At 50.5% G+C, this 27,328-nt stretch overlaps 2 protein-coding genes across 5 annotated transcripts in view; both read left to right on the top strand.

Annotated features, from left to right (window-relative positions):
* Positions 1 to 27,328, top strand: part of LOC115636335 (protein ABHD15-like) — a 575,307-nt gene that overhangs the window by 43,013 nt on the left and 504,966 nt on the right. The window lies entirely within an intron of this gene.
* The window catches only part of SMG6 (SMG6 nonsense mediated mRNA decay factor), a 149,150-nt gene that overhangs the window by 1,630 nt on the left and 120,192 nt on the right, over positions 1 to 27,328 (top strand). For all 4 annotated transcript variants that reach the window (XM_030536256.1, XM_030536255.1, XM_030536254.1 and 1 more), the window contains exons 2-8: positions 1,927 to 3,697; positions 7,016 to 7,208; positions 9,810 to 9,920; positions 10,690 to 10,796; positions 12,237 to 12,315; positions 14,032 to 14,142; positions 16,148 to 16,360. In XM_030536256.1, the coding sequence (XP_030392116.1) occupies positions 1,932 to 3,697; positions 7,016 to 7,208; positions 9,810 to 9,920; positions 10,690 to 10,796; positions 12,237 to 12,315; positions 14,032 to 14,142; positions 16,148 to 16,360 (2,580 nt within the window). In that variant the 5' untranslated portion in view covers positions 1,927 to 1,931. The remainder of the gene's footprint in view (positions 1 to 1,926; positions 3,698 to 7,015; positions 7,209 to 9,809; positions 9,921 to 10,689; positions 10,797 to 12,236; positions 12,316 to 14,031; positions 14,143 to 16,147; positions 16,361 to 27,328) is intronic.

Here is a 27,328-nt window from a genome sequence, read left to right as displayed (position 1 = left end):
ACTGGATTCAGAATGCCCATCTCTGTTTGCTTCTTTGCAAATATTGTTGCCTTTTGCTATTGTCAGGTAGCGGCTGTAGGAGGGCTTGAATGATTCTGGCTTGGCCCGTAATGTCCAAAGCATCTGGAAAATTGATTAATTTCGCTCCTCTGTAAAGCATTTTGGGATCTACTGATGAGAAGTGTGATATACAAATTAGTTGTTCTTGTTAGTTGAATGTCATGATGGCCCATAAGTCCTTTCCCTCTGAATTTCTTGACTGGTTTTGAGCCAGCTAATGTGATCGGCAAGGCAAGTGTATGTCTGTGTTACAGGAATGATTAACTCTCTTTGCTCTGAAGTATTGTGAGCAGAGTGGAGCTTTGAGACTATGAATATTGGCTTCACAGATGCTGAATTGTTTTTTATCCAAGGCTGCTTGTGATGGAGATTCCAGCTAGTGCAGCACAGAAAGCTGCACTGACTACTTGATGATTATGATTATATGCCGTCGTTACCTGTAAGTTTTCCCAGGCATCGTGGCTGTCAAAGTTAAAGCAGCGAGAGTCAGGACTGCTGCATCTCCTCCTAACTATCCTCAAATTATTAGTCAGTGAGATTCATTTGAGACTGATCTAGAAGTGCAGCCACTACCTTGACGTCCTCATATCTTGACAGTACTGTTGTTTGGTTAGAGTGAAAGCAATTTAATACCACATGGTTTTATGGTGGTGTCACAGCAATCAAGCTACTTCTGTTAATTTGTGTGGAGTATGAAATCATCCAAGGAGAAACTGAGGAAGCTGAAATTCTAAAATCAAGTTTAATGCAGCAAAACAAACTGTGCCCAACTATCTAGGGGACAAGTGCCTCCAGAAAAAGTCCACCCTCACCACTCCCATTTCAGAAGCTTCTCTCATCAGTGCTCTGTCGTCATGGATGCAGTTTATCCAGTGTTCTAATGACAGAAACCTCAGAACTACCTCAGAGGTGCCTTCATTTGTTACTGTCAATTAATTGGTTAGGCTGCTGTGGGAGGAGATTAGTGAGAGAGGATCTATAATCTCCAGTATATTTGCTTCAGAGGGAGGTGTGTTCTTGCTTTGAGTGATTTCTCTCTGCTAGGTATGACAGGCCATCTTTGTGGTGGTTTTCAGTTGGTATGAAGTAGAAACCATTCTATAATAAGATGTAAAACCCCAGCCGAAGATACATATTTAATAAGAATAATATATAATGTTGTTGCATGTGATGACATTATTTTACATAGTCTTTTTCATGTCAGTTGTGTTCTTTTAAGTACTTCTAGTATTAATATCATTACACAGAGAGAAATATAACGAGTTGTGAGCCCAGGAGAAAAGAAGTCTTCAGTGCTGAGTTGAAATGGGATGTATGTAAATGAGGCAGGGAAGTACAGGGGGCTGTTCCAAATGTCAAGAGCTGCAGAGGGGAAGGCACATGTACCACCAACAGACAGATCAGAAGAGCAGAGGGTGAAATCAGGAAAACAGCAGCAACAAAACCCTTAGCTTGCATTCTGCTCTAAGTCTCCCAGTGTGTCTTGTCTGTTTCTTAGCTTGTAAGCTGCTTGAGGCTAAGGCTGTTTTGTACATGTATTCTGTACAGTGAGGGGTACATTGGAGGTGCTTAACAAATAACAGCAATATGTATCCTGAAATAAGGCCACAGGCTCAGAGTCATCGGTTTCCTCTCTGCATCCTGCCTTTGCATTTCTCATCCCGCTCTGTGTGATTTCACATAATACCCAGATAAAGAACTTCAGCTCTGATAGTCTCAATTTTAAAACCTCTGCTTCTCTTGAAGCCACCCTGAGACCATTAAAGACTCTTCACATTTCTCTAATGTTTCTGTCTCTCTAACTCTTATTCTGCTTTGCTGTTCCATAACTGGAATAACCCCCACCTCTTTATCTCTTTTTTACAGAGAACATGAAGGAACTGAAGGAGCCCAGGCATCGTAAAGATAACCGGCGTCCAGACCTTGAAATATATAAGCCTGGCCTCTCCCGGCTTAGGAACAAAAACACACTATTGAAACAGGAAGCCTCAGCGTATGAAGGGACCAGATCTGAGGAATCCAAGGATGAAACTGCTAGCGACAAAGATCCTGCTGGTACTGGCGGGGGATCTCAGGTCACTGGAGAGCTCAGCAAAGGTAACAGTCAGAAGCAGAATGGTCCCTCCCAGGGAAATGGAGAGATGGAAAATAAAGCTGTTTTTCAGAGCCAAGAGAATTTGGATAAACACTCTGTCTCAGATGACTGGTGTCCCAGGATCATCAGGAGAACCAAGAAGCCGGACCAGCAGATCTATCAGCCTGGGAAACGCCTGCAGACTGTTGCCAAGGAGGCAACCAGCCAGCCAGCCAATGATGAAATCGTCAGTAAGATGGAACAGCTGAGAGTTGAAGGAGATGAAGAGACTGAAAGGGACATTGGGAAAGGCAGCAACAGCAGCAGAACTAAACTGAACAGAGAGGAGAAGGAGGGAAGCCTGACTAGTGAGGGAGTGAAAAGCAGAAGGGGAGGAAAAGGAATTGAGGTAGCGCGGGCTGACAGGGTCAGGAAGTCAAGTGATGACTTGATCCAGGGGAAGCTGGGATCTACCAAGCGATACTCCCGCTCTGACAAACGGAGGAGCCGTTACCGCACCTGTAGCACAAGCTCAGCAGGGAGCAGCAACAGCACAGATGGCATCCCACTGGCTGATGGGGGAAGGAAGCGACAGGAGCGGGCCAAAGAGAGAAGCCGTCCTAAAAAACAGCTCTCTGCTTCCTCCACTGACTCTCTGGAAGATGACAAAACTGGGGAGCCAGAAGCTTATGGCGCCAGCAGGAATTCGGAGGGAAAGCACCCAGAGCAGAGCCGAGCTTCTCAAAGTGAGAGTGAGTGGAGCAGCAATGGGAAGGAGGCCAAGGGAGCCCTGCGCGTCACCTTCGATAACACGACTGTGCACAGAGACATCTGTGTGGCGCAGACAGACAAGGAAAAGCCTCCAAAGGTTTTTAATGTAAGTGACTCGCTAGAGGCTGTGGAGATGAAGGGCAGGGAGCCTCAAGGGAGAGGCCGTGGGATTCTCATCCTACCTGCCAACACAGACCTCTCTGCCAGTGCTGCAGGCTCTCCCGAATCTACCCAGTCTGGGCCCAGGCTCCTGCTTGGGAGTGGTGGCAGCAAGGGGCCCAGAGGCAGGGGCCGTGGAGGCACTTTGCGCAGATTGTGGGATCCAAACAACCCGGACCAAAAACCTGCTCTGAAGAGCCAGACCTCACAGCTTCATTTTCTAGATACTGACGATGAAGTGAGCCCCACTTCCTGGGGGGATGCACGCCAGTCGCAGGCCTCCCACTATAAATTTCAGAACTCTGACAACCCCTATTATTACCCTAGTCCAAAAGGCCAAGGTCCTCAATATTCTTATGGAGGGTATTCTTTACAATATCAGATGGGCCCCAATAACAGTGTTTACCCAGGAGCTTACTACCCCGGATATCCAGGCCAGTCAGGGCAGTATATCTGCAGCCCCCTCCCCTCTACCCCTTTGAGTCCGGAGATGGAGCAGCAGATGAGGAACATACAGCAGCAGGAGCTCAGCAAACTCCTGCGAGAGGCTGGGAACCAGGAGCAGCAGCTCAGCAACCTGCTTTCCAGAGACCGCATCAGCCCCGAGGGTCTTGAGAAGATGGCACAACTGAGGTTTGAAGCTTTCACTTTGGGCTATGCTGTGTGGGGCTAGGGGAGGGGATGAGCTTACAGCATCATCCCCACTGGGTAAACGTTTGCAGAAATACCACCCTCAAATGTTTGATGTGTCCTTGGGCATGTGCTTGGGAGGGACTGGCCACGGCCCAGCTACATTCCAGAGCGGTGGGGGTGGATGGCTACCTAGCCTGTGGCAAGCCATGTCTGCAGTTGTGCTAATGGGTTTGTGTGTAACTGAGTGAAGAAAACCCAGGGAGAACCTTTGCTTCCACTGGCTGTGCAGAAGCAGCTTTTAAATGAGTAGGTGGCCTGATGTTGGAAAGGCACAGGCAGCAGGGCGAAGTCTGAGCTTTTTATAGTGTCATGGAGTGTGGGGGAGTCCGGCCCGGCACCCCTCTTCCTGGGACTCACAGTGACTCTCAGCCAGCCAGTAAAACAGAAGGTTTATTGGACAACAGGAATGCAGGTTACAGCAGAGCTTGGAGGCCCAACCAGGATCCCTCAGTCGAGTCCTTCTGGAGATTCAGGGTCTTTGGATCCCAGCTTGGGATACCCTGAATTCCAACCACCCAGCCCAAAACCGAAACTGAACTGCACTCCTCCAGCCGGCCCCTTCTTTTGTCCAGCTTCCCCGCAAAGGTGCTGACCCCCTCCCCCCTGCCTGGCTCAGATTACAGGCTGAGCAGCTGTCACTCATCTAAAGACATCCCTGGCTCTCCCATCCCCCACACAGACAGTCCCTACTGCATCACATATAGTTAGAGAATCTTGTTGCTATGAGGGGAGGAGAGGGGCTGCTGGAGTGGCTCCTGGCTCTGGAGCGTTTCTTGGCCTGGTGGTGCCTGGCAGCTGAGCGTCTGCAAGCCCTGACTTACATGCTCTCAGCCATTCTGGTAAGATGACTGTGTCCCTGGTTTCTGTCCAGCAGGCTTTGCATTCCAAGCCTGATCCACAAGACAGTCTGCTATATTCATTTAGTGTCTGTTTGATTGTGAGAGTCTCTGGGCAGGGACTACACATCTGGTATTCATTCGGGAGGGTTCTGATGCTATATAATGATGTGATAATGCTGGCAGTTTTAGAACTGAATAGAGCCTGTCACTGCTGACATTGTTAAACTCTGTGCCCTCCAGTGGGAATGGCCTGATGCTGCCACATAGTGAGGAAGAAATGAAATTGGCACCCTTGTTAGCTTCATGACAGCAACAGCTCCTGCTCTCCAGCTTCCATGTTCACTCAGTGACCTCCTTGTTTCCAGGGCTTCTCTGGTGACTTGTTTTCATAGCTGACAGCAGCAGGTTCAGCAAGTGAATTAATTTCTAGACCTATCTAGAGTTTTCAGGACTCTCACAATCCACGCTCCATGGAGGAACTGGACAGGACTTCGCTATGTTTTACTGCAGACAGCACTAGCTGTTCCAGGGCATCTTAAAGGACCATCCTTGAGACAGCAGTTGCAGCAGCACCTTATCTATTGTCAAACTGCCTGAAGATGCTAGTGGTAATATGTACATATTTCTGGGCCAGGCACCCCAGCTGTACAGCTCACTTGTGTGCAGAGAAGACTGTATCAGACATTTGGTGGTAGTCCAGTCTGCACAGACAAACAGAAGTGTGATGACAAGTTACAGTGTGCGTCTCAGAGAGCGTAGGTAGGATATAGCAGAGGGGGCAAATGGTCATGTGTCAAGGAGAATGACTGTGCATGGGTAGCCTGGGAGTGTGGCGGCTCAGAGCCAGCTCTGACTGGGAGTCCTAGGCCAAGGAGAAGAGATGTCATAGATCACTCTGTTGTCATTCTTCCTGCTGAGTGTTTTCAATGGCATCCTCCCTGGGAACCCCTTTACCTGTATGTGTCTGGCTTCCCTGATTTGGCTGAAGTGTTGTTGCTTCATGTTTACCAGTCTCGGGAGGGGAGGGAAATGGGACTGTTGGTCTGAAGGTTGCTGCTGTTTTGTGGTTCAGAGGGCTATATGGAAGTGCTTTGGGTTCGTCTGTAAACAACAATAGCCAAGAACTGCAGCCTGTACTCTGTGGGGCATGTGGAAGGATCTGGGGCCAGAGTGAGACCCTGCTTTTTCTGCCTCCTCAGTCTCCTCTTACTCACTGGTTTTTGTTACTCACTTTTATAGATTTTGACAATGAGGGGACTGGAGAAACTTGTTTGTGAGGAGAGGTGAAAACAGCTCAGTATATACACCTCTACCTTGATATAACATTGTCCTCGGGAGCCAAAAAATCTTACCACGTTATAGGTGAAACCGCGTTAGAGCGAACTTGCTTTGAACCACCAGTGTGCACAGCCCCGCCCACCCCAGAGCACTGCTTCACCGCGTTGTATCCGAATTTGTGATATACCGGGTCACGTTATATCGAGGTAGAGGTGCATTGTAGCTTGGTTAGGTGACAAAACCCTTCTCAAGTTCTTGTGAGCTGTGTACACCTAGTAGAGGAACAGAATTCGCCAAGGTGGGCCAACAAGGTAAAATTGGAGCAATGGACTGACGATGGGCAAAGGCAATGTAGACTGACAGCGGGATCATCTCCCAAGGGCTGTGGAGTCATTTACAGCTGGAATGGTCCAAGCTCTAGAGAACGTAATGTAGGGAACAGTTCTGCTCTGGCCATTGGAGAGCTCTGGGGGGAGGACCCTGATTTCTATGACAGTGTCTCTTGCTCATCTTCCCCCCTTGTATATGGTCTAACTGGGGAGGTGTAGCATTCCCAGCTGCAGTTAATCCCAGAGAAGTGAAGAGGGATGGGGAATAGAGACAAAGGGAATAAAGTCTCTGGTTTTGTCATACATTTGTGACTTATTTTTGGTTGGGAAGAGGGGAGATTGGTGCACTCTTCTTTCCATGGTAGGGCTTTCCCTGCCCTCTAGGGCTCTCTTTCTCTGGCCTGCACAGATACATTTAGTGCTCAGAATGAACAGGTATTTGGGGGCTAAGACAGCAGTGGGGGAAGGGCTTCTGTGCATTGGCTCGTCATGGAAAGTCTGTACATTCCTCTCTCAGTACCAAGTTTCGCTCCTGCCTGGGAGGTCCCAACGGTGAGGCTGTGGCAGGAGCACCCTGTCTCTTCACACTGGGAGAAGTGTGTGACGCTCTGCAGGAGTGTACTGGTGAGGGGATTTATTTGCTGCCTAGTGGAACAGCGAGAGGTTGCTGGCATCTCATTCTCGTGGTGGATGGGGAAGTAATGGGCAGTTCAGCAAAGGTTCCCTGGCAGCTCTGAGTCTGCACTCGAACTAGCACAGCGGGGCAGAGCTGTTTAGCTGCTGTTGTGTCAGCTGTTGTCTGTGTCTCCTAGAGTGGAGATGCTGCAACTGTATGAACGATGCATCCTCATGGATATTGAGTTCTCCGATAACCAGAATGTGGATCAGCTGCTCTGGAAGAACGCCTTCTATCAGGTGATTGAGAAATTCCGGCAGCTCCTCAAGGATCCGCTAGGGGAGAGCGGGCAGGAAATTCGGAACAAACTGCTCCAGCTCCTCAGTGAGGTAAGAAGAGAACCACGGGTGTGAGGCTGGCTGGTCCCTTGCGTGGAAGTGCTTTCTAGTTGTTAGAGCAGGGCTGTGGTGAGTCAACACACCTACATTCTGGTCCAGTTCTGCATGACCTTGGCAGATCACTTCTCTTCTTCAGGGCTTGTCTAGGTGAGAAACTTGCACCAGTTTAAATAAGGGTATGTCTGCACGGCATGCTCTTTTCAGCAGAGTGTAGTGTACATATGCATATAGCCTCACTAGCACTGGTATAAGTAGCAGTGTAGCCGGTGAGACATAGCTTAGACACATACAGACATGCCTGAAGCATCTGGGTATGTACTCGAGTACATGCTCTACACCACTCTCTACCTGTCCAACCGTGCCATGTAATGTCTGTCTGCCTCCGCCCTGCTAAGGCTTTTCCCTGCTGCAGGAAGAGTCTGGGGGTGGGCAGAGGCTCTGCCGGCTGCCCCTCGCGGAGCTCTTCCCTGCCCCGGGGAAAGGCTCTGCCGGCTGCCCCTCGCGGAGCTCTTCCCGGCCGCGGGGAAAGGCTCTGCCGGCTGCCCCTCGCGGAGCTCTTCCCGGCCCCGGGGAAAGGCTCTGCCGGCTGCCCCTCGCGGAGCTCTTCCCGGCCCCGGGGAAAGGCTCGGCCGGCTGCCCCTCGCGGAGCTCTTCCCTGCCCCGGGGAAAGGCTCTGCCGGCTGCCCCTCGCGGAGCTCTTCCCTGCCCCGGGGAAAGGCTCTGCCGGCTGCCCCTCGCGGAGCTCTTCCCTGCCCCGGGGAAAGGCTCTGCCGGCTGCCCCTCGCGGAGCTCTTCCCGGCCGCGGGGAAAGGCTCTGCCGGCTGCCCCTCGCGGAGCTCTTCCCGGCCCCGGGGAAAGGCTCTGCCGGCTGCCCCTCGCGGAGCTCTTCCCGGCCGCGGGGAAAGGCTCTGCCGGCTGCCCCTCGCGGAGCTCTTCCCAGCCGCGGGGAAAGGCTCTGCCGGCTGCCCCTCGCGGAGCTCTTCCCTGCCCCGGGGAAAGGCTCTGCCGGCTGCCCTTTGCGGAGCTCTTCCCAGCCGCGGGGAAAGGCTCTGCCGGCTGCCCCTCGCGGAGCTCTTCCCTGCCCCGGGGAAAGCCTCTGCCGGCTGCCCCTCGCGGAGCTCTTCCCGGCCGCGGGGAAAGGCTCTGCCGGCTGCCCCTCGCGGAGCTCTTCCCGGCCGCGGGGAAAGGCTCTGCCGGCTGCCCCTCGCGGAGCTCTTCCCGGCCGCGGGGAAAGGCTCTGCCGGCTGCCCCTCGCGGAGCTCTTCCGGCGCGCGGGGAAAGGCTCTGCCGGCTGCCCCTCGCGGAGCTCTTCCCGGCCGCGGGGAAAGGCTCTGCCGGCTGCCCCTCGCGGAGCTCTTCCCGGCCGCGGGGAAAGGCTCTGCCGGCTGCCCCTCGCGGAGCTCTTCCCGGCCGCGGGGAAAGGCTCTGCCGGCTGCCCCTCGCGGAGCTCTTCCCGGCCGCGGGGAAAGGCTCTGCCGGCTGCCCCTCGCGGAGCTCTTCCCTGCCCCGGGGAAAGGCTCTGCCGGCTGCCCCTCGCGGAGCTCTTCCCGGCCCCGGGGAAAGGCTCTGCCGGCTGCCCCTCGCGGAGCTCTTCCTTGCCCCATGGAAAGCCTCTGCCGGCTGCCCCTCGCGGAGCTCTTCCTTGCCCCGGGGAAAGGCTCTGCCGGCTGCCCCTCGCGGAGCTCTTCCTTGCCCCATGGAAAGCCTCTGCCGGCTGCCCCTCGCGGAGCTCTTCCTTGCCCCGGGGAAAGGCTCTGCCGGCTGCCCCTCGCGGAGCTCTTCCCTGCCCCGGGGAAAGCCTCTGCCGGCTGCCCCTCGCGGAGCTCTTCCCGGCCCCGGGGAAAGCCTCTGCCAGCTGCCCCTCGCGGAGCTCTTCCCGGCCGCGGGGAAAGGCTGTGGTGGCTTTTTGTTGCTGAAGCCTGTCCCTTCCATCTGAAAAGTCTCCAGCAGCAGGGAAAGGTTCTGGCAGGGGTGAGTTGTTGCAGTCTTTTCCCACTGCCTCGCCTCTTTGAGAGCATTTCACTGGCTCGCGTAGCTACACACTGCGATGTGAACTCAGCCTGCTTTTCACTGTGGCATGGTGTGTAGTGTAGACATAGCCTAGAGGTGTGATTTTAAATTGATATTGTTAAACTGGTGCAACAGCTGGGTGGACCCTCTTGTTTATTATGGTTTAAACAGGCTTGATTTGTTTTGGCTTAAGTCAGTTAAGAATTAGTTTCAAATAAACCAAAATAAGTGTAGCTTAAACTGAACTAAATAAGGGCATTCACAGACTTTTCTACTGGTTGAATTAAATTGGTTTAAATCCCACCTTTAATTAAACCACTGCACCTTTCTGGTGGAGACCAGGCCTTAGTTTCCCTACCTGTACAGTGAGATAATACCAATCCGCCTCCAAAGATGTCATTGTTAGATGTGTTTAGATCTCTGGATGACAGGTCCTAGAAGAAGGTCTCTTTTTTTTTCTAAAGAAACAAATCCCTAGGGAGCGGGCTCTCTTCTGCCTTCCACCCAGCAGTGTCTGGCAGACCTTGGTTTTGTGCTCATGATCACTGAGGGACATCCTGTTTGTCTGCTTGTTTGTTGCAGGGCACTATTTTCTTTGACAGTTTGCTTCAGAAGCTGCAGGTGTCATACCAGTTCAAACTGGAGGATTATATGGATGGGATGGCCATTCGCAGCAAGCCCTTGCGGAAGATGGTAAGTAGGCTTTCCTTCCAAGACGTATCTCCCATGAGAGTTCTGAGCCCTCGCTAATGAAATATCTGTCATGGCATCATCAGGAGGTGGGGGCTCTTTATGCCGGTGACAGCATGTTCTCGGCAATATTTGCTCAGTTGTTCTGATAACCCAGAGTTAAACAGCTCCAGTGTTTATTGGGCCCATTTCTTTGCAAAGGAGAACTTTGCCCTGCCCAGCACTCAGACCAGGGCTGGGAGAGGAAGCAGGTGTTAGAAAGAACCATGATCAGTGTCTCATTTATTGAACATCCTCTTTGTATCTATACTGAGGCCAGGTCAGTGATGGGAGAGAGAGAGAACAGCAGTGCCGCTTCTATGTGACCTAGTAGCATGTCGGCCCTGGGCAGTGGAGCAGGAGTGGTGTCGCCTAGCAAGTGGCGTTCTCAGACCAGCTCCATTTCCTAGTGGGTAGGTGTCACAACTATCCCCTGCTAGGCAGTCTCAGCAGAGAGCCCAAGGCCTGAACGAGCCATGAAGCCTGCACTTCCCTGACTCCTCTAGGGCAGGAGTAGGGCACGTTTTTGGGAAGGGAGCTTGTGCTATTGCTGCACATGCTGAACATGTGCCATGAGAAAATAAGTCTTTCTTGCAGCACCTTTCACAAGAACGCCAGTTAAAAAGCAACTCCCGTCTCCCTGGGGGCACGTGGAGTCCTTGTGTGCCGCACGCCTACAGATGAGCAATGGCCGCAGAGTTTCCATCGCATGTATTGAGTGTTTCTTTTCAAGGTGAAGTATGCGCTGATCAGTGCCCAGAGGTGTATGATTTGCCAAGGGGACATTTGCCGGTACAGGGAGCAAGTGAACGACACAGCAAACTATGGGAAAGCGCGCAGGTAATGTACCCTCCCCCTCAGCCCTAAGCAGAGCTATTACCGTACCTAGCTACAAGAGCATCACCTCATTTCATACCCAGTTATGCCTGTGGCCTGCAGAGCTTCCATGTTCCCATTTGATTACTGTCCAACAAGACTGAAGGATGCAGGGGATGCTGGACAGACTAATCTGCCACCTAGGAAGCACGCTTGTTTGGCTGATGGATTCTGCCCCTGTCAGGGGGTGTTAAAGTGGACGCTGTGCTGTGCTGGTCTCTGAAGTGATGGCTGTGCAGACTGTTGGGTCAGACAGTGTGGCTGGCTTGTTTTCTGCTGAACTCCTGCTGACTGCTTCTCACCGGTGGAGGGTCTCACATCTGTGTATTCTGGCTGCAGCACGCCTTGGTGGCACCTCTTGGTCTTGTCCTCTATTTTTGCCTGTGATAAATGCCCTCTTCTGATCAGGGCTGTAGGCAGGGCAAAGTCCAGCATATATGGCAGATAATGTGGCATTGACAGTGAGGAGCAAAGAGACTCGAGCCCTGAAGCATAGCAGGGCTTGTCTGTAAGGGACAATGTGCAGAGCAGAGGAAATAGTTTAGCCACTGCAGCTTTCTGACTTTTTTGGAAACGGCCTTCCCGGTGTTCTTGTGGAATTCTTCTGTGTGGGGTGAGAGAGAGGAATAGGAGGCTCACCTCATCTGACCAGCCCTCTCCCTGGGACAGAGGCATGTGGAATAGACTGGTGTACACTGATGAGCAGATACATCCGATAGGGAATGTAAAATAAAGGGCAAACTACCATACCAGTCCAGTCCTTTCCTGGTATCTTTACCATCAAAAAGGATCCAAAATAATGCAAAACACGTGGTCCCAGCCAGCAGAGTCCTTTTCAGCTTCCACTGGGTCGCCTTAGCTGGTTCCCTTCAGGGATAGCTCGGTGGTTTGAGCATTGGCCTGCTAAACCCAGGGAGATGAGTTCAATCCTTGAGGGGGCCATTTAGGGATCTGGGGCAAAAATCTTTCTGGGGATTGGTCCTGCTTTGAGCAGGGAGTTGGACTAGATACCTCCTGAGGTCCCTTCCAACCCTGGTATTCTATGATTCCTGCTGGGTGCCCCGGGAGACACTTCCCTCATCTTCTTCAGAGTAAGCAAGGAGCATTCCTTGTCCTGATCTGCAGCAGACAGTCACACGACTCTTTGTCTGCTGGTCCCTCTCCATCATGTGCCCATCTGGAGACTACAGCCCTCAAAGGGACTTAACAGGGCTGTAGCAGATGTGCTGGCCGCACATGCGCTCACAGGCCCTTGCCACTTGGGCAGAGGGCCTGCCCTCCTTGGATGTGCCAGAGATGAAAGGGGCCCCAAATGAAGGGAAGGATTCTCTGTGTTGTTAATAATGGTCTGGGTCTCTGCAGTGTCTTGCTAGTCACCTGCTGTGTCTCTCTCTCTCCACTCAGTTGGTATCTGAAGGCTCAGCACATTGCCCCCAAAAATGGCCGTCCATACAATCAGTTGGCCCTGCTGGCTATCTACACGGTAAGAGCCTCTCTGTGCATGTGGGACCAGACGCGGTGTGGCCTCTTGGGTGACAGAGGATGTCCTTCCCGGGGAGGTGGCTGTGTGTGGGGGAGCGTCTGCACCATGCTTGTCACCCAGTGATGAGGCCATGCTATGAATGATGAGGACTCCGCAGGTAAGAGGGACATGTAGTCAGATATGGGCAGCAGGAGCCCTAGTCCTTGGCCTATCTGCAGCTCTTGGGCCTGGGGCAGTTACAGCTCAGTTGCACGCTGTATTTTGAGAGTTTATCGTGTAAGTCTCAATTTGGTGCCTATAGTTCTAACCAAAGGAACCTTTCTAGCCATATGTGCCACATTTCTGTACCCTGCAAGGGTCTGCTAGAGTTTAATGTGTGAAGGTTACCCTTCATCCTGCCTGATCCCACCCCTGAGGACACAGTCTCTGTCCTAGCGAGCTCACATTCTAAACAGTCCTGTCCTGAACCAGCTGGCTGTGGGCTGGGGAAAGACACAGGGCAGCATGTTCATTGGGGACGTTAGCATGCAGGTTTTTAGGGCTGAGGTTGGGGTAGGTTTTGCCAGTGGGGTGGTTCTGCTGTCTGGCTTGTTAATCCTTCTGGGAAGGGAGGCTTTTGGAAAGGGTATATTTGGTGGCAGACAGTGGAAGAGCTTCGGTTCATCTGCAAATTTGACACCATCAGCTCAGGATTAAACAAAGACTGTGAATGGCTTGCCAACTACAAAACCAGTTTCTCCTCCCTTGATATTCACACCTCAACTGCTAGAAGAGGGCCTCATCCTCCCTGATTGAACGAACCTCGTTATCTCCAGCCTGATTCTTGCCTGCATATATATACCTGCCCCTCGAAATTTCCATTACGTGCATCCGACGAAGTGCATATTCACCCAGGAAAGCTCATGCTCCAATACGTCTGTTAGTCTATAAGGTGCCACAGGACTCTTTGCTGCTTGTACAGATCCAGACTAACACAGCTGCCCCTCTGATGCTCTAAATCCCGAGTGGATCTTGGTGGGTACAGAGCCTTCTGGGGCACCCTTTAGTAATGACCTGCACAAATAGCCCTGGTCCCCACTGCAGCAAAAGGGATGCTGACTGGAAGGATAGTCCAGTAGTTATGGCATTAGCCTGGAGCTTGGAGTCTTGGGTTCAGCCTCCAGCAGCACCTCCGAGTTTCTGTGTGACCCTGGGCAAGTCCTTTAGTATCTCTGGGCCTTGGTTTGTAAGATGGGTAGAAGAGCATTTCCCTACCTCACAGGGGTGTGGAGAGGATTGGGAGGTGCTTAGATACGATGGGATTGTGGGGAAGCAAATCCCATAGACAGACAGACTTGCAGTGTGAGGGACAGCGTGAGGTTGGGACTTTGTCGATACTCTCTGTGGTCACCAACTAAGCTGGCCCAGTTCAGTGCCAGGTTCACTGGGCCTGTGGCCTTTGGTCTGATGTTTTAGCTGCACTCCCCAAGGTACATGGAGGCTTGGATTTGGTGCAGGTGACTGCAGGTAAATATGTTCCCCTGGGGAGAGTCCAAGGTCCCATGGCGTCTGGGATGTGCTTTGGAAGCAGGACGTGGCTACTCTGTTTTTAACTGTGAATGACAATCTGCACTTGTGGGTGTGCCAAAAGGTACAGGGTGACGAGTGGCCTGGGGGTGGGCTCATACGGCATGCTCCAGCGTGATGTGGGATGTGTCTCTGGTTGTGTTTCTGCAGAGAAGGAAGCTGGATGCTGTGTACTATTACATGCGCAGCCTGGCCGCCAGCAACCCCATCCTCACAGCCAAAGAGAGCCTCATGAGCCTGTTTGAAGAGACAAAACGTAAGGTGAGTCTTGGTGTGGGGCTGCCTGATACTGCAGGTGCTGCTGCTCCCTCCTTGATCGTTCCTCCTGCCATGTCCTGGAGCTGGGCTGGCTGACATTGCAGGTTCTTCCTGACAAGGGCTAGGGGTGTATTGTTCTAGCACTGGGACATGCTGAAGGTGCTCGCATGGATCGGTAACTGGTTAAAAGACAGGAAACAAAGTGTAGGAATAAATGGTCAGTTTTCAGAATGGAGAGAGGTAAATAGTGGTGTCCCCCAGGGGTCTGTACTGGGCCCAGTCCTATTCAACATATTCATGAATGATCTGGGAAAAGGGGTAAACAGAGAGGGGGCAAAATTTCGCAGATGATACAAAATTACTAAAGATAGTTAAGACCCAGGCAGACTGCGTAGAGCTCCAAAAGGATCTCTCAGAACTGGGTGACTGGGCAACAAAATGGCAGATGAAATTTAATGTTGATAAATGCAAAGTGATTCACGTTGGAAAACATCGTCTCAACTATACTTATAAAATGATGGGGTCTAATTTAGCTGTTACCACTCAAGAAAGAGATCTTGGAGTCATTGTGGATAGTTCTCTGGAAACATCCGTTCAGTATGCAGTGGAGGTCAAAAAAGCAAACAGAATGCTGGGAATAATTAAGAAAGGGTTAGATAATAGGACAGAAAATATCTTGTTGCCTCTATATAAACCCATGGTATGCCCACATCTTGAATACTGTGTGCAGATGTGGTGACCCCCGTCTCAAAAAATATATATTGGAAAAGGTTCCGAAAAAGGCAACAAAAATGATTAGGGGTATGAAACGGCTTCTGTATAAGGAGAGATTAATAAGACTGGGACTTTTCAGCTTGGAAAAGAGACGGCTAAGGGGAGATATGATTGAGGTCTATAAAATCATGACTGGTGTAGAGAAAGTAGATAAGGAAGTGGTGTTTACTAGTTCTCATAACAAGAGCTAGGTGTCACCAAATGAAGTGAATAAGCAGCAGGTTTAAAACAAACAAAAGGAAGTATTTCTTCACACAATACACAGTCAACCTGTGGAACTCCTTGCCAGGGGATGTTGTGAAGGCCAAGACCATAACAGGGTTAAAAAAAGAACTAGGTAAGTTCATGGGGGATAGGTTCATCAATGGCTATTAGCCAGGATGGGCAGGGATGGTGTCCCTAGCCTCTGTTACCAGAAGCTGGGAATAAGCGACAGGGGATGGATCACTTGATGGTTCCCTGTTCTGTTCATTCCCTCTGGGGCACCTGGTCCTGGCCACTATCGGCAGACAGGATACTGGGCTAGATGGACCTTTGGTCTGACCCAGTAGGGCCATTCTTATGTTCTTATGATTGGTGGGGAGGTTGGCAAATCGCTATTGGGTATGGATTTGGCTCTTGCATAGTTCTGAGAAAATCACTTTTGAGGGTGGAAAGGAGACTCAGCTGCCAAAGTGAAGCTTCTTTTCCTGTTTCTCTCCAAAGAGCAGTGAGTGATTCAAGAGATCACTGATAAGCTCTGGAGCTTTTTCATCTCTGGGTCACTGGTTACAAGGCATCTTCGCTAAGCAATGAATGAAAGTTGTTCCAGTTCCTAGTGAGATAGGGATCCACCTCATGACAGTCACCACCATACTACTTGGGTTTATCAAATAAGTCAAGAGTTCAGGTTGGCCATGGAGTCTGAGCTCCCCTCCTCTCCCATCCTTAGAGGTGGATGCTCCAGATCAGAGGTGTGACAAGTTGGCAGTGCACTGCTCATGCTGTGTACGTGTTTTGTGGCTGGATAAAGTCTTTCAAACTCCTGGGCACTCAATCTAGCGTCTTTCACCGGTGCTGAGGTTACTGAACAGCAGCAGCCAAACAATAGAGCAGGCAGTGAACTGCTGTGCTTTGCAGGCTGGGGGAACTGCTGGCTTCTGACAGATTCTTTTCCCGGTAAATGAAATGACAACGTACTTTTTCTGAGCCATGATCCCAGAGGTTTCGGAATCTCTGTGTCTTGTCTGCACAGGCTGAGCAGATGGAACAGAAGCAGCATCAGGTGCTGGAACTGAGCCCCAGCCGATGGGGGAAGGGCAAGAAGTCCACGTTCCGACAAGTTGGAGACGACGCCACTCGGCTGGAGATCTGGATTCATCCTTCCCACCCCCGCTGCTCCCATGGCCATGAATCCGGCAGGGAGTCTGAGCAGGACAACGGTCTTGGGAACCTCAGCCCCAGTGATGTGAGTACTGTGGAATACTGCTGTTGTCTTTGATGTCATATGTTTGGATTGCAATTGAATGACACTGCATCTGTTTTGCTTTCTTGTTGCTAAATATTCCAGCATTTTGGCTTCTCCTATGCTAGCAGTGTCCGGGTCAGGCTAAGGAACTGGTGACCTTGTGTTTAAGGCATGTTGTTATCACCTGTTCTTTGGTAACGTGGTCATGTTGCTGTTTGTGGAATTGTAAAGAGACAGATGGTAGAGGCAGCAAAAAGATTCCACTGAGGGGCTTTAATTGAGGTGACACAAAGCGATGGGAAATGGGGAGGTCGGCAGTTAGGAGCTGTGGATTGCTGGTGATCCTCCAGCCTTTGGGACTTTTTCTGAAATGGGACATTTTCCCTAGAGCCACCTGGTCGAAGTCATGCTCAGGGCGGTTGAAAGCCAGAGATTTAACTTCTATTGTAGGTGTAGCATGTGTGTTGTTTATTGTGCTGGAAGCCAGATACTTTCCTTTCCTCTGGCAAGGGAAAGACTAAACCAAGGGCATCTCTCATAGATCCCATCTCTGTTCCTAGGAAGGGTGAGTCTGAACGAACTCTATTACTCAGATATGGCCCATGAATTTGTAAGCTGAACAAGCCAGTTGTTAGGAGGACACCTGCTTGGAGCTTTGTTGTTCTCTAGGAATGCAAACATTTTCTTGGTATATCTTGCATGCAGGAGACCTTGCATAAGAGCTCTGAGCAGCCTCTCCAGAGACAGCGGCAAGGGGATACCTGATTAGGGGCGAGAGACATGCTCTTCACACAGGGCAGGGCCAAGAGCTCCACAAAGATTGTTTCATTGTTAGAACTGGTTTGTTGTCTTCAGCTGCACTAAGCATACTATAGCCTTGTTCTGCATATGGCGTTGCTATGCCCCTTCTGAAATGCAGCTTGCTGGCACAGACTGGGGGCCTGTTTTTCATCTCAGACTTGGATTGATGCATGTACTTGAAACACAAGGTCTGGGAATGGCTTTTCGCACTGGCCTGTGTTCTCTGTTGCTGCCAGAGATACAGAAGTGAAAGTGAGAAGAGCTAAGAAGGCAAGAACATCTTACACCAGGATCAGTGCATGAAGTTCTTCTATGTTTGCTCCTTCATTCTTTCCTCTGTTGTCATCCTCATTCTTGTTTTCTCTATGCTCTGGCTCTTTCTCCTAGCATAGTGACCACAGGGGGGTTGAGGAGTGCTCTGGCTTGCCACTATGTGGTGCTGTTTCTCCTCCTAATGAGGTTGTGCCAAGCGTGGAGGAGGAGTCAATGCTGACCTAAGAGAACATCAGCCCTTGATCACATGAAGCAGGAGCACAAGTTCACTGGAGGGGCGGGGAGACAACTGCTGTCCTAGGGGAACATGTGCCAGGATTTTGGATGCTCTTTTATAGACTAATCTAAACTGTTTCTTTGCCTTCTCAACCAGCTTTAGCACTAGGCAAGGTTGGCGCTGAGCAGTGCTCTCTCATCTATGCTGGCTCTGGTGTGCTGGGACCATGCGTACATGAAGCACCTACTTTGCCATATGCTCCCAATCTGTGGAGAAGCGGTATTTAATTTCTGGACAAGGGCAGGCGAGGGAGAGGGGCAAGTCCCCTCACTCCAGGATTGAGTGTAATACTGTAAAATAGTTGTTATATTATTTATGGCTCAGGGAATTGGGGAAGAGATTCCGATTCCTGAGCCTTTCTCATCTAGGTGCTACTTCAAATCCAGTCAAGGCAATGGTGACTGAAAATGGTTACCATGAGTCTGTTCCCTGCATCATAAAGCCGCCACCCTTGGACCCTGGTTGGCGTGCTCAGCAGAGAGGCCACATACTGAGTGTTTGTTCTCTGGACAGGAAACGCATGCTAGCCCTGATATGTGTTCTGTATGTTATTGAGCAGGGGACTTGGCTCAGCTTCCCACTCCCTCCGTGCGCGCTTTGGGCCAGTCACTTCCCTCTCTGTGCCTTCCTTTCCCATTCTGTAGGATGGGGATAATAACACCAGCCTCATTATCCCCATGATGGCTGGCCATTGGGTTAGTAAAGCCCTTTGGCTGAGACCATAAGATGAAAAAAGCTGGAGAAGGACAAATTACTAGGCTGATTATCATTATCACCAAGAAGACTGAAGTGCAGTCCTGTAATTTGCCCGTAGCACTGTAAAAATGGCTAGTTAGAGGTTTGGTGCTGTTTCTTCTGCCACTGTTTACCACATCACATCTTCCAGGGGGCAGCAGACCTCAGCAAATGCGCAACCTTCTTCCTCGAAGTATCCTAGCTCTGGCCCCTTTCTCTGTTGGCCTGGAGCCTGCGTGCTGAGGGCATCCTGTTGCCTTGGGCTATATCACAGTGGGCTAACGCCGTTCCTGGGTTATTATGCTGCCGTTTAGTTTGACGCTCTTTTCTTGTGCATGCAATCTTTTGGGGCTTAGCTTTCCTTGTCTTTCTCTCCAGCTGCACCGAAGTCTCTTGGAAATGTGTAGCACTGACACTCTAGCCTGTGCTGGGCTGGTGCACTGGCCTCCTGCTAGTTGGATTGCCATGTGCATGTTCCTACTCAGGGAAGTAAGAAAGTGGCTGAGCCAATGAGCAGCTCCATTGATTTTTAGTTGTTTTACAGCTGAGTAGTTCAAAGGGAGTCCAGGAGCTGAGTCCCTGCTTCCTGGCTGCCACTGGCTGCACTTACTTGCCTTGTGCGTATATCTAGGTTTGAAGTGGGATACTTAGTGGGTGCAGCTTGGTGAGCACACTGTGAGCCAGCGGAGCAAACCATCCAAGTTCTCTCAATTCCTTGAGACAGTGTTAATGTTACTCTGAGTCAGAGATTTTAATCACCCCTGTCAGGAAGTGCAGAGTTAAGGTTCCCACAGTGGCCTTGCCTCTTGGTTATGCATCGCAGTAGACTGTTCCTCATGTTATCATGCAACATGCGCCATAGGTGCAACTAAGCAGAGCAGAGAGGCATTGTAATAATTAACAATACCTTGTCCTTCTCCTTGGGGGTGTGAGTGCTTTACAGCCAGTAATGAATTAAGCCTTCTGTGCCCTTTCTGAGGTAGGACAGTATCGTACAGCTATGGCCACACAGAGAGCCTGTGGCAAAGCTGAGACCAGAATCCAGGTCTCCTGATTCCCTATTCTGTGCTCTAGCCACAAGACTTTTCAGTCCCAGGCACAATACTAGTTATTTCTTGACTAATGTGTCCTGTGCCAGCATTGTGGGCCCGTGTAGTGATAGGCCCTTTTGCAGTAGCACAAAAATGCAGTGGGGCAAAGGTGCAGTTACAGTGGGACTAGTAGAGCTGCAGTTCAAACCTCATTGCAGGCAGCTCTTCGCACAAGCCTTCCTCCTCAGCAGCAGCAACTGAAAGAACAAATCAGCCTCATTTCTGCAAACAAGCAATAGGATGCCACCAGTAGCTGCATAAAGGAATGAGGAGAGCAGGTGCCTTCGTACAGACTAAAAGTAGTGGGGTTCTTACCCTCCTATTCAGTGCCAAGACACTAAGGTAATGGGCACATTGGAAATGCCTGTGGAAGAGCTACATTTTTGGTGATTGTCTCAGCCTTAGTACTGCATTCGCAGAGCTCGTTGTGCATCATGTCCTTGATTTTGCTGTTAATTCTCTAAATGACTGTGGTGGGTGTGAGTGCTAGTGGTGAGAGTGGGAAGGGAGTGTGACAGAGCTGGGTGAGGTGCGAGGGTAGCTGACAGAGCATGAACTGCACTGAGTGTCAGATCTCTAGGCGATACCTCTCTGTGCAGTGCCCTCACAGTCACCTGCAGTTGACTGGAGATGGGCTCTGGGCCCTTCTAGCCTCCCGACCTTTCCCCAAGTACCCTTGTTCTGTGCTTGGTTGGAAAATCTGCTCGTTGTTAGGTGATCAGGGAAGTGCTGGTCTGAAGCTGGAAGTGATGCTTTATGAAAATGCAATGTCACCTCTTTGTCCTCGCAAGGTAGTTGAGATCAGATGGGTTGTGTCCCTGCACCCCCCCCCCCACCGCCCCGGTCTGGGTTCTTCTGGCTCATGAAGCTTGCTAGACCGTGCTTCTCTCTCTGTGGCTCTCTTCATGGCTGGGTACAAGTTGTTCCTGTTTGCATCAGCACATCTTTGACCATTTTCATCTTCCCTCATTCACCAGCTCATCTTTCTGAATTATTCTCTTCTACCTACTGCTTGTCTAATCATCCCATCACCATGGTGTCTAGACACCAGATGCATCCCTGCAACCATAACAGTAATCAAAGGTGGGAGGAGGCACTTCCTGTGACTCTGGCTGTCCAGGAGCACTGATGCGTCCTGTAGGTTGCCTGGGCTGCATGCTGCTTTCATTGTAGGGCAGATGCCCTCAGCAGAGAGCAAGGTCACTTTCACAGTCAGCTCCTCTGTGTTTCACATCCATTTTCCCTGGGTTCTATTTGCTGTTTCTTCTCCATGTGCTTGTTCCTCTTGGGTGCTGGGTCACTTGAGTGACTGTGGCGGCAGAGGAATGGCTGGTTTCCTCATCTGTTTAATTTCAGCCTAAAGTCTGTTCCGAGTCTGGGCTTCTGTGGCTGGTGATAAGATTTCATAGAGAAGTAGAATAAAATCTCCTCTCAGCCTAGCTGAATAGCTTTGCAGTACTCCTCTTTCCCGTATCTCTCTACTTCACTCTCACCTGCCAGTGTGACTCAGCTGCTCTCGCCTGTGTATCAATCCCACTCATCCAGTCCACACTCACACGGGGATTGCCCTGCTCTCTCTGGGAGCACTATGTGTTTCTGAGCTGCTTGGCACTATACTAGCAAAGAATACATCTTTGCATTTACAGCTGTACCACAGAGACGTACTCCCTTTCCTAGGGAAGTCATTGTGTGTGAAGGGAGCTGTTGTTACATCTGCAGCATTTCCTGTAGCTCTTTTCCTCTACATATAATTAGAAATAAGCGACAGACAAAAGTTGAAATGGCGTGTTATTAAAATCCTGTACCTGCCCCTTCACAGAGGCACCGGGGAGAGAGCTCCAGTAGGAAAACGCATCTTTTCTGACAGTTTGTCAGACTAACTGGAACTTGTCTCCTCACTCATAGTGCTCAGGGTAGTGTGACTCTGTACCACCTGCTGTTCCCAGAGGCTAAAGAACAATTAAAGGGGAGGCCTGAGGTTCCCAGGCTGCTAAAGACACGGTGTTTTGGACAGAGGGGAAAGTAAAGATAGGCTGAGCCTTGGGGTGGCAGGAGGAGGGCAGCACAGCCTGCTGTGTTCAGAATGGAGCTAGCTGGGTGGCCCAGGGTTTTGGGGTCATCATGAAGAGGGGAGTTAAAGGAGGGGGCTATACTACGACTGTTCAGACGTAGTAGAGGCTGACATTCTCAGGCGCAGAATGACCGTGACTGAGAATTTAGGGCGCCATAAGCACAATCTTCCCAGCTTTCTGGTGCTGCTTCCATAGGACTTTGAAGAGACTCTGGGCCACTGAGAGAGCCCTGGCATCTAGCTTAAGCTTCAAGCTATTTGTAATGTTCTGGTTACGTGCAGGGCTATGATGAGAGTCAGCCTGGTCTGATTTTACAGGAGCCTGCCTGGGGAAGAATAATACCTGCTGGCAGAAGTGCAAGCTCCTGGGGTCGGGTGGGGAGCCTAGGCAAAGAGTGACCCTTTTGTTTGGGGAGCTGAGATCTGGAGAGTAACCTGGGGCAGACATGGCTTCTATTTCCAGTCTAAACAGTGCAATCGGGACTTGAAGCACAAATCCTTTGATGCAGCAGGCTCTGTGTTCTCCCGACTGTTCTCTTGGAGCACAGCTCTGTGAAAGGTTAGAGGTCGCCCAGTATGTATGCGCTGGGAAACCGCCAGGGCTGCACTCGCCACTTGAGTGAATGCCCCAGAAACCGTTAGCTCAGGGCTAATGCCTTTTAATCCTTACAGGATGTTCACCTGCAGCCGTGTGCTCCATCTCTACCCAGAATCACTGAGTGGTGGGCAGATCACCAGTTAATCCAGCCAAGCCCCAGGCACTTATCTGATAGCCTGACAGCTTCGGACCCTCGTGTTCATGCTATACACTGCGGTGCTCCAGAGAGGTGGAATGTTTGTCCTCCAGTTGCGGGGGGCTTCTGGTCCTTTGACAGTGCATGAGCCAGTGCTGGGTCATACTCCCCACAGCTCAGCCCCAGAGCTAGCTGAGTGCAGGGCCTTGTAACAGACACTAGAACATTGGAGTGAGACGGGAGCCTCTGGTGGTTCAGGAAATCTGTCTCCTTTGCACATTGGCTATGAATATTTCCAACCAGGGTGACTCCTGGCTGTGCTGGTTGTCCAAGTATTGCTAGATGGATAATGAGCTCCCTAATGTCGGACTTGGGAGCCCTGCTGTCGCCCATGCATTGTGTTCTGCTTTGACAGGAAAATAAAAATAATTACTCCCTGTCCTCCTTACTGCATTACCTTGAATTGTATCAACTGCTTTGTTGCATTATGCTCCAGAAGTGCTGCTCCCATGAGGAAAGGAAGAGAAGAGATTTCTGGGGAGAGGACCCTGGGTGCTAGCAGGCGGCCAAAGGCCAGCTTCTCAAAGCTTTTCCTCTCCCCTCCCAGCTATGCCCTGGCAAGCTCCTTGAATTCTCTTCCCTGCCCTCTCTAGAGACCTGCTTCCTGATTTCTCTCCTCTCCCACCCCAAGCAGAGTCCTGTCTCCACCCCCACAGGCTTGCAGGAAGCTGTTGGGTTTTGGTTACTCACTTGTAGAGGTCAGGTCATGGTCTGGGTTTTTTTCCTTTGTGTTTAGAAAACGGTTTACAAACTATGTGTCAAGAGCTGGGGAGCAGGCCTAGTGCAGGTGGCGTGTGAAAGGGGCTTCTCAACCTGTTACTTCTGGACTTGAGTTCTCTTCTCTGTCTCCTCACTGTAATTTTTCTCTTGGGTGGCAGTGTGAGCACCTCTGAGTGCATCCCCCAGCCTGCAAACTCTCTGCCTCCTATTGTGACCTCGGTCACCAAACCACCCTGGGCTTTATTTTTACTCGAGCCGTTTTGTTTCGAGCTGTGATCTTGGTTTCTTTCCTCTAACAGAGAGAGGCCTTCTTGGGAGGAAGCAGAGTGTGCCAGGCTGCAGTTGAAGCTGGTTAAACACTAAAACCACATTCCTAGCCTCTCTGGGCTTGAGACGTGACATAAGCCATGCAGCTAGCACTAGCTTCTGCTCCTTCTAGCCTGCCAGTTACACACCTTCCCAGGCTTGCACGGAACTCCCTTTTTTAATTATACTTTTTGTTTGAAAATATTTGTAGAGTCCTCCTCTCCTGTCTCAGTGGCACTAGAGATCCCCAAGAATCAACACCGTTTCCCCAGCTCTTCCATGGGCCTTCCCCAATGTGCTGCTGAGACCTGTCACAGCTCCCCAGGTCTGATTACCAATAGATCCTGTGCGTGCATGTCAAGTGGAACCCACATGTTGCTTTCCAACCCACTTGACCTTTTGTCATTACCCAGAAAGTATGGGCTTAGTTATCAGTAAGAATTTCCAGAAGTTGGTATCGATTTTTCAGACCATATTGGTGGATTTTTTTGTTTGTTTTAAATGTGAGGACCAAGATAGGGGCTAACACAGCTTGACGGGAAGAGATTGTGTGACATGCTTTCCTTCCAGCTATGGGCATCTGGTGCTAGTGGATGTCTGGAACGTTACAGTACCTCGGAAGGGTGCTTACCTCCCCCGTGCTCAGAAAGGCTTGGATGAGTAGAGAAAGTTCTAACAAGAGCTTGCTAGACTTTACAAGCAAATGCCATCTTCCTGAAAGCCCCTTTCCCTGTGACTCACTCTGTCTTCATTTCGTTCCCATCATTGCTGAGTAGCCAGGGATTTGTGTGTGGCCAAAGCCCCCTCCTCGTTCCAACCCCCCACCTCCTGCTGCTACACAGGTCCATCCTTCCGGAGTGAATGTGCTGGTCTGGGCTCTGGAGTGGAGCATTGCTGAGGATGGAAAGAGGGAGTTTGCGGTTTAGGCCTAGCAATGGTAGTAATTAGCAGTGCAGGGAAAGGGTCTAAGTGAAGTGTCAGGAGAGTGTTTGGTAGATTTCCCAGAAAGAGGCAGGTGCCTGTAGGCTCAACAATCCTCCTTATGGTTTTTGTCATTGGTCTAAGAGCTTGTCTACATGTGCTTGCAAAGCATTCAAGAGGAGTGCGATTTGTAAAGCAGACTAATGTATTGTGCTCTAACTGCCCCGTGTAGATCCTGCTGACATGCTCTAATACAGGGGTTGGCAACTTTTCAGAAGTGCTGTGCCGAGTCTTCATTTATTCATTCTAATTTACGGTTTCGCGTGCCAGTAACACATTTTAATGTTTTTAGAAGGTCTTAATTTAATAATTGGAGATATACCAATCTCCTAGAACTGGAAGGGACCTTGAAAGGTCATCGAGTCCCGCTCCCTGCCTTCACTAGCAGGACCAAGTACTGGTTTTTGCCCCCGATCCCTAAGTGGCCCCCTCAAGGATTGAACTCACAACCCTGAGTTTAGCAGGCCAATGCTCAAACCACTGAGCTATATATAACTAAACTATTGTTGTATGTAAAGTAAATAAGGTTTTTAAAATGTTTAAGCAGCTTCATTTAAAATTAAATTAAAATGCAGAGCCATCTGGACTGGTGGTCAGGACTTGGACAGCGTGAGTGCCACTGAAAATCAGCTCGTGTGCCGCCTTTGGCACACATGCCATAGGTTGCCTACCCCTGCTCTAGTAGGTATCCAGTTTGTGTTAACATAGTCCTGTCTCAGACCTTTTCAGCAGATAGAACAAACTGAAACCTGGTTTTCGAGAGACTTCATCCTGATAGCTTGTTTGAATCTCAGATGACACATATTCCAGTGCATGGTCCTGGGTTTCGCAGGGGCATCAGCCTTTGAACTGAATCCCCTCCACACCACACCACTAATGTGCTGCTACCTGGACATGGTCACCTCCAAGGAAGAGGTGAGCCTCTCAGCTTGACCTCTCCTGACACCATCAGAATTATATGTCACAATGTTGTTATTTTCTGGAGAGGTTCTTATCCTATTGCAGGAATGAGAGAGAGTCCTGTCTCCTGGGCTTTTCTCCTCTTCCTTCTTTGTGACACATAACAAGTGGGGTATAACCAAGGAGTGGGGACACTGACAGCCACCCCTTGGAGATGGCTCATCGGCCCTTTCACTTGATTGGCTTTGCTTGGAAAAATCCTAGAGTCATAGACTCGTAGGACTGGAGGGGACCTCAAGAGAGGTTCTAGTCCAGTCCCCTGCACTCAAGGCAGGTAAGTATTAATCATCTTTGTTTTCCCCCAGTTAGAAATGGGATCACCAGGTGAACAGCACCACTTAGCAATGGTTCATCGTTCTAAGAAGTGCAACACAGAGCTCACAAACAAGCAGGTCAATCTATCGAGCTTATTGTAAAGGAGACTAAATGGTGACTTGGTCACAGTCTGTAAGCATGACACAGGGAGAAGATGTCTGACTGTAAAGGACTTTTTAATCTAGCAAAGGCATAACAAGATCCAGCTGCTTGAAACTAGAAAAATTCAAGCTGGAGATAAGGTGCACATTGTTCACAGTGACTGTAATTAACCATTGGAAGAGCTCAGCAGGGGTTGTGGTGGATTCTCCATCACTTGGATGTCTCTTTCTGAAAGCTCTGCTCTAGCTCTACCGCAAAGTTATGGGCTGGATGTGGGGACTTGGGTGAGGTTCTTTGGCCTGGGTTATTCAGAAGTTCAGATGAGATGAACGCTATTATCCCTTCTGATTTTAAAATCCATGAAATGTATCCTTCACATGCCTCTGAGAATGAATGTTCTGTCAATGATCATTTGTGTATCTGTGGAGTCGCTAAGTGACAGGAAGGGGGAAGCTTCCTCACTGCTAGCGAAAAGCACTTGGTTTAAGTAGCGTTTGCGTAGTAGTGAGCTATGAAATCTGTTGTGCTGTATCCTGCCTTCCACTTCAACACTGAGCCCACAGACTCTCCCTCACCCCCTAGCACAAAGAATGGGTCTGCCTGGTGTGGCGAACTGGGACTGTTCTTAATGTTTGCTCTGAATACGGTGTTGGTGCCTCAGTGTCCCCATGGCAGTTCTTAAGTGTCTAGGTGGTGGGATAAGGGTGTGTGATTTCTACAGAGCCAAGGGCCAGTGCACCTAAATGCCTGACACTCTGTCTCCTAGCAGCTCATGGCCTGGGCCCCTCCTCTGCAAAGGTGCCAGCTGAAGGTGTTGGAGACAAAGGGATCAGGTGACCTCCTGGCCCGGGAAAGGGGCTGAGGAGAGAGGAGGGGCTGGAGAGGGTTTTGGAGTCTGGAGCAGGCTGAGGACGAGGAGTGAAGTGCAGACGTGGGGGTCTGGCTCACTGCCCCCCAGAATGAAGCCAGCTGAGGGGTCCGGCTCGCAGTAGCTACAAGCTCTGTTTTAGACCCTGTTCCTGTCATCGAATAAACCTCTGTTTTACTGGCTGGCTGAGAGTTGCATCTGACTGCGAAGTGGGGGTGCAGGACCCTGTGGCTTCCCCAGGACCCCACTGGGGCGGGCTCACTGTGGGAAGCACACAGAGGGGCAGAGGAAGCTGAATGCTCCAAGGAGAGACCCAGGAGGTGAAGACGTGAGCTTCTTGCTCTGAACAAGTCTGCTCCAAGGGAGAGGAGGCTCCCCAAAGTCCTGACTGGCTTGGTGGGGAGCAGTTTCAGAGCATCGCCCGGTGACTCCGTGACACTGGGTCACTTGTCTTGCTGACACCAGTGCCCTCTGTTCCATCCTGTACTGCACAGCCACATGCAGCATGAAGAGCAGAACGTGTCTCAAACAACCTGCAGCATCAGCGCCAACTTGTAGAGAACTCTGCATTGAACGTTAACCTGACATCTTCTCTGAGGAGTATCTTTGGCATGTTTTAGAGTGGCCAGTGCTGGGAAGGAGAAAATTGGGTGCTGTAGTGCAGTTTTTGTTGA

The sequence above is a fragment of the Gopherus evgoodei genome, chromosome 17 (genome assembly GCF_007399415.2).
Source record: "Gopherus evgoodei ecotype Sinaloan lineage chromosome 17, rGopEvg1_v1.p, whole genome shotgun sequence".
NCBI lineage: Eukaryota > Metazoa > Chordata > Testudines > Testudinidae > Gopherus > Gopherus evgoodei.
The sequence above is the reverse complement of the archived record's forward strand: the minus strand, read 5'-3'. Positions and strand labels throughout refer to the sequence as shown.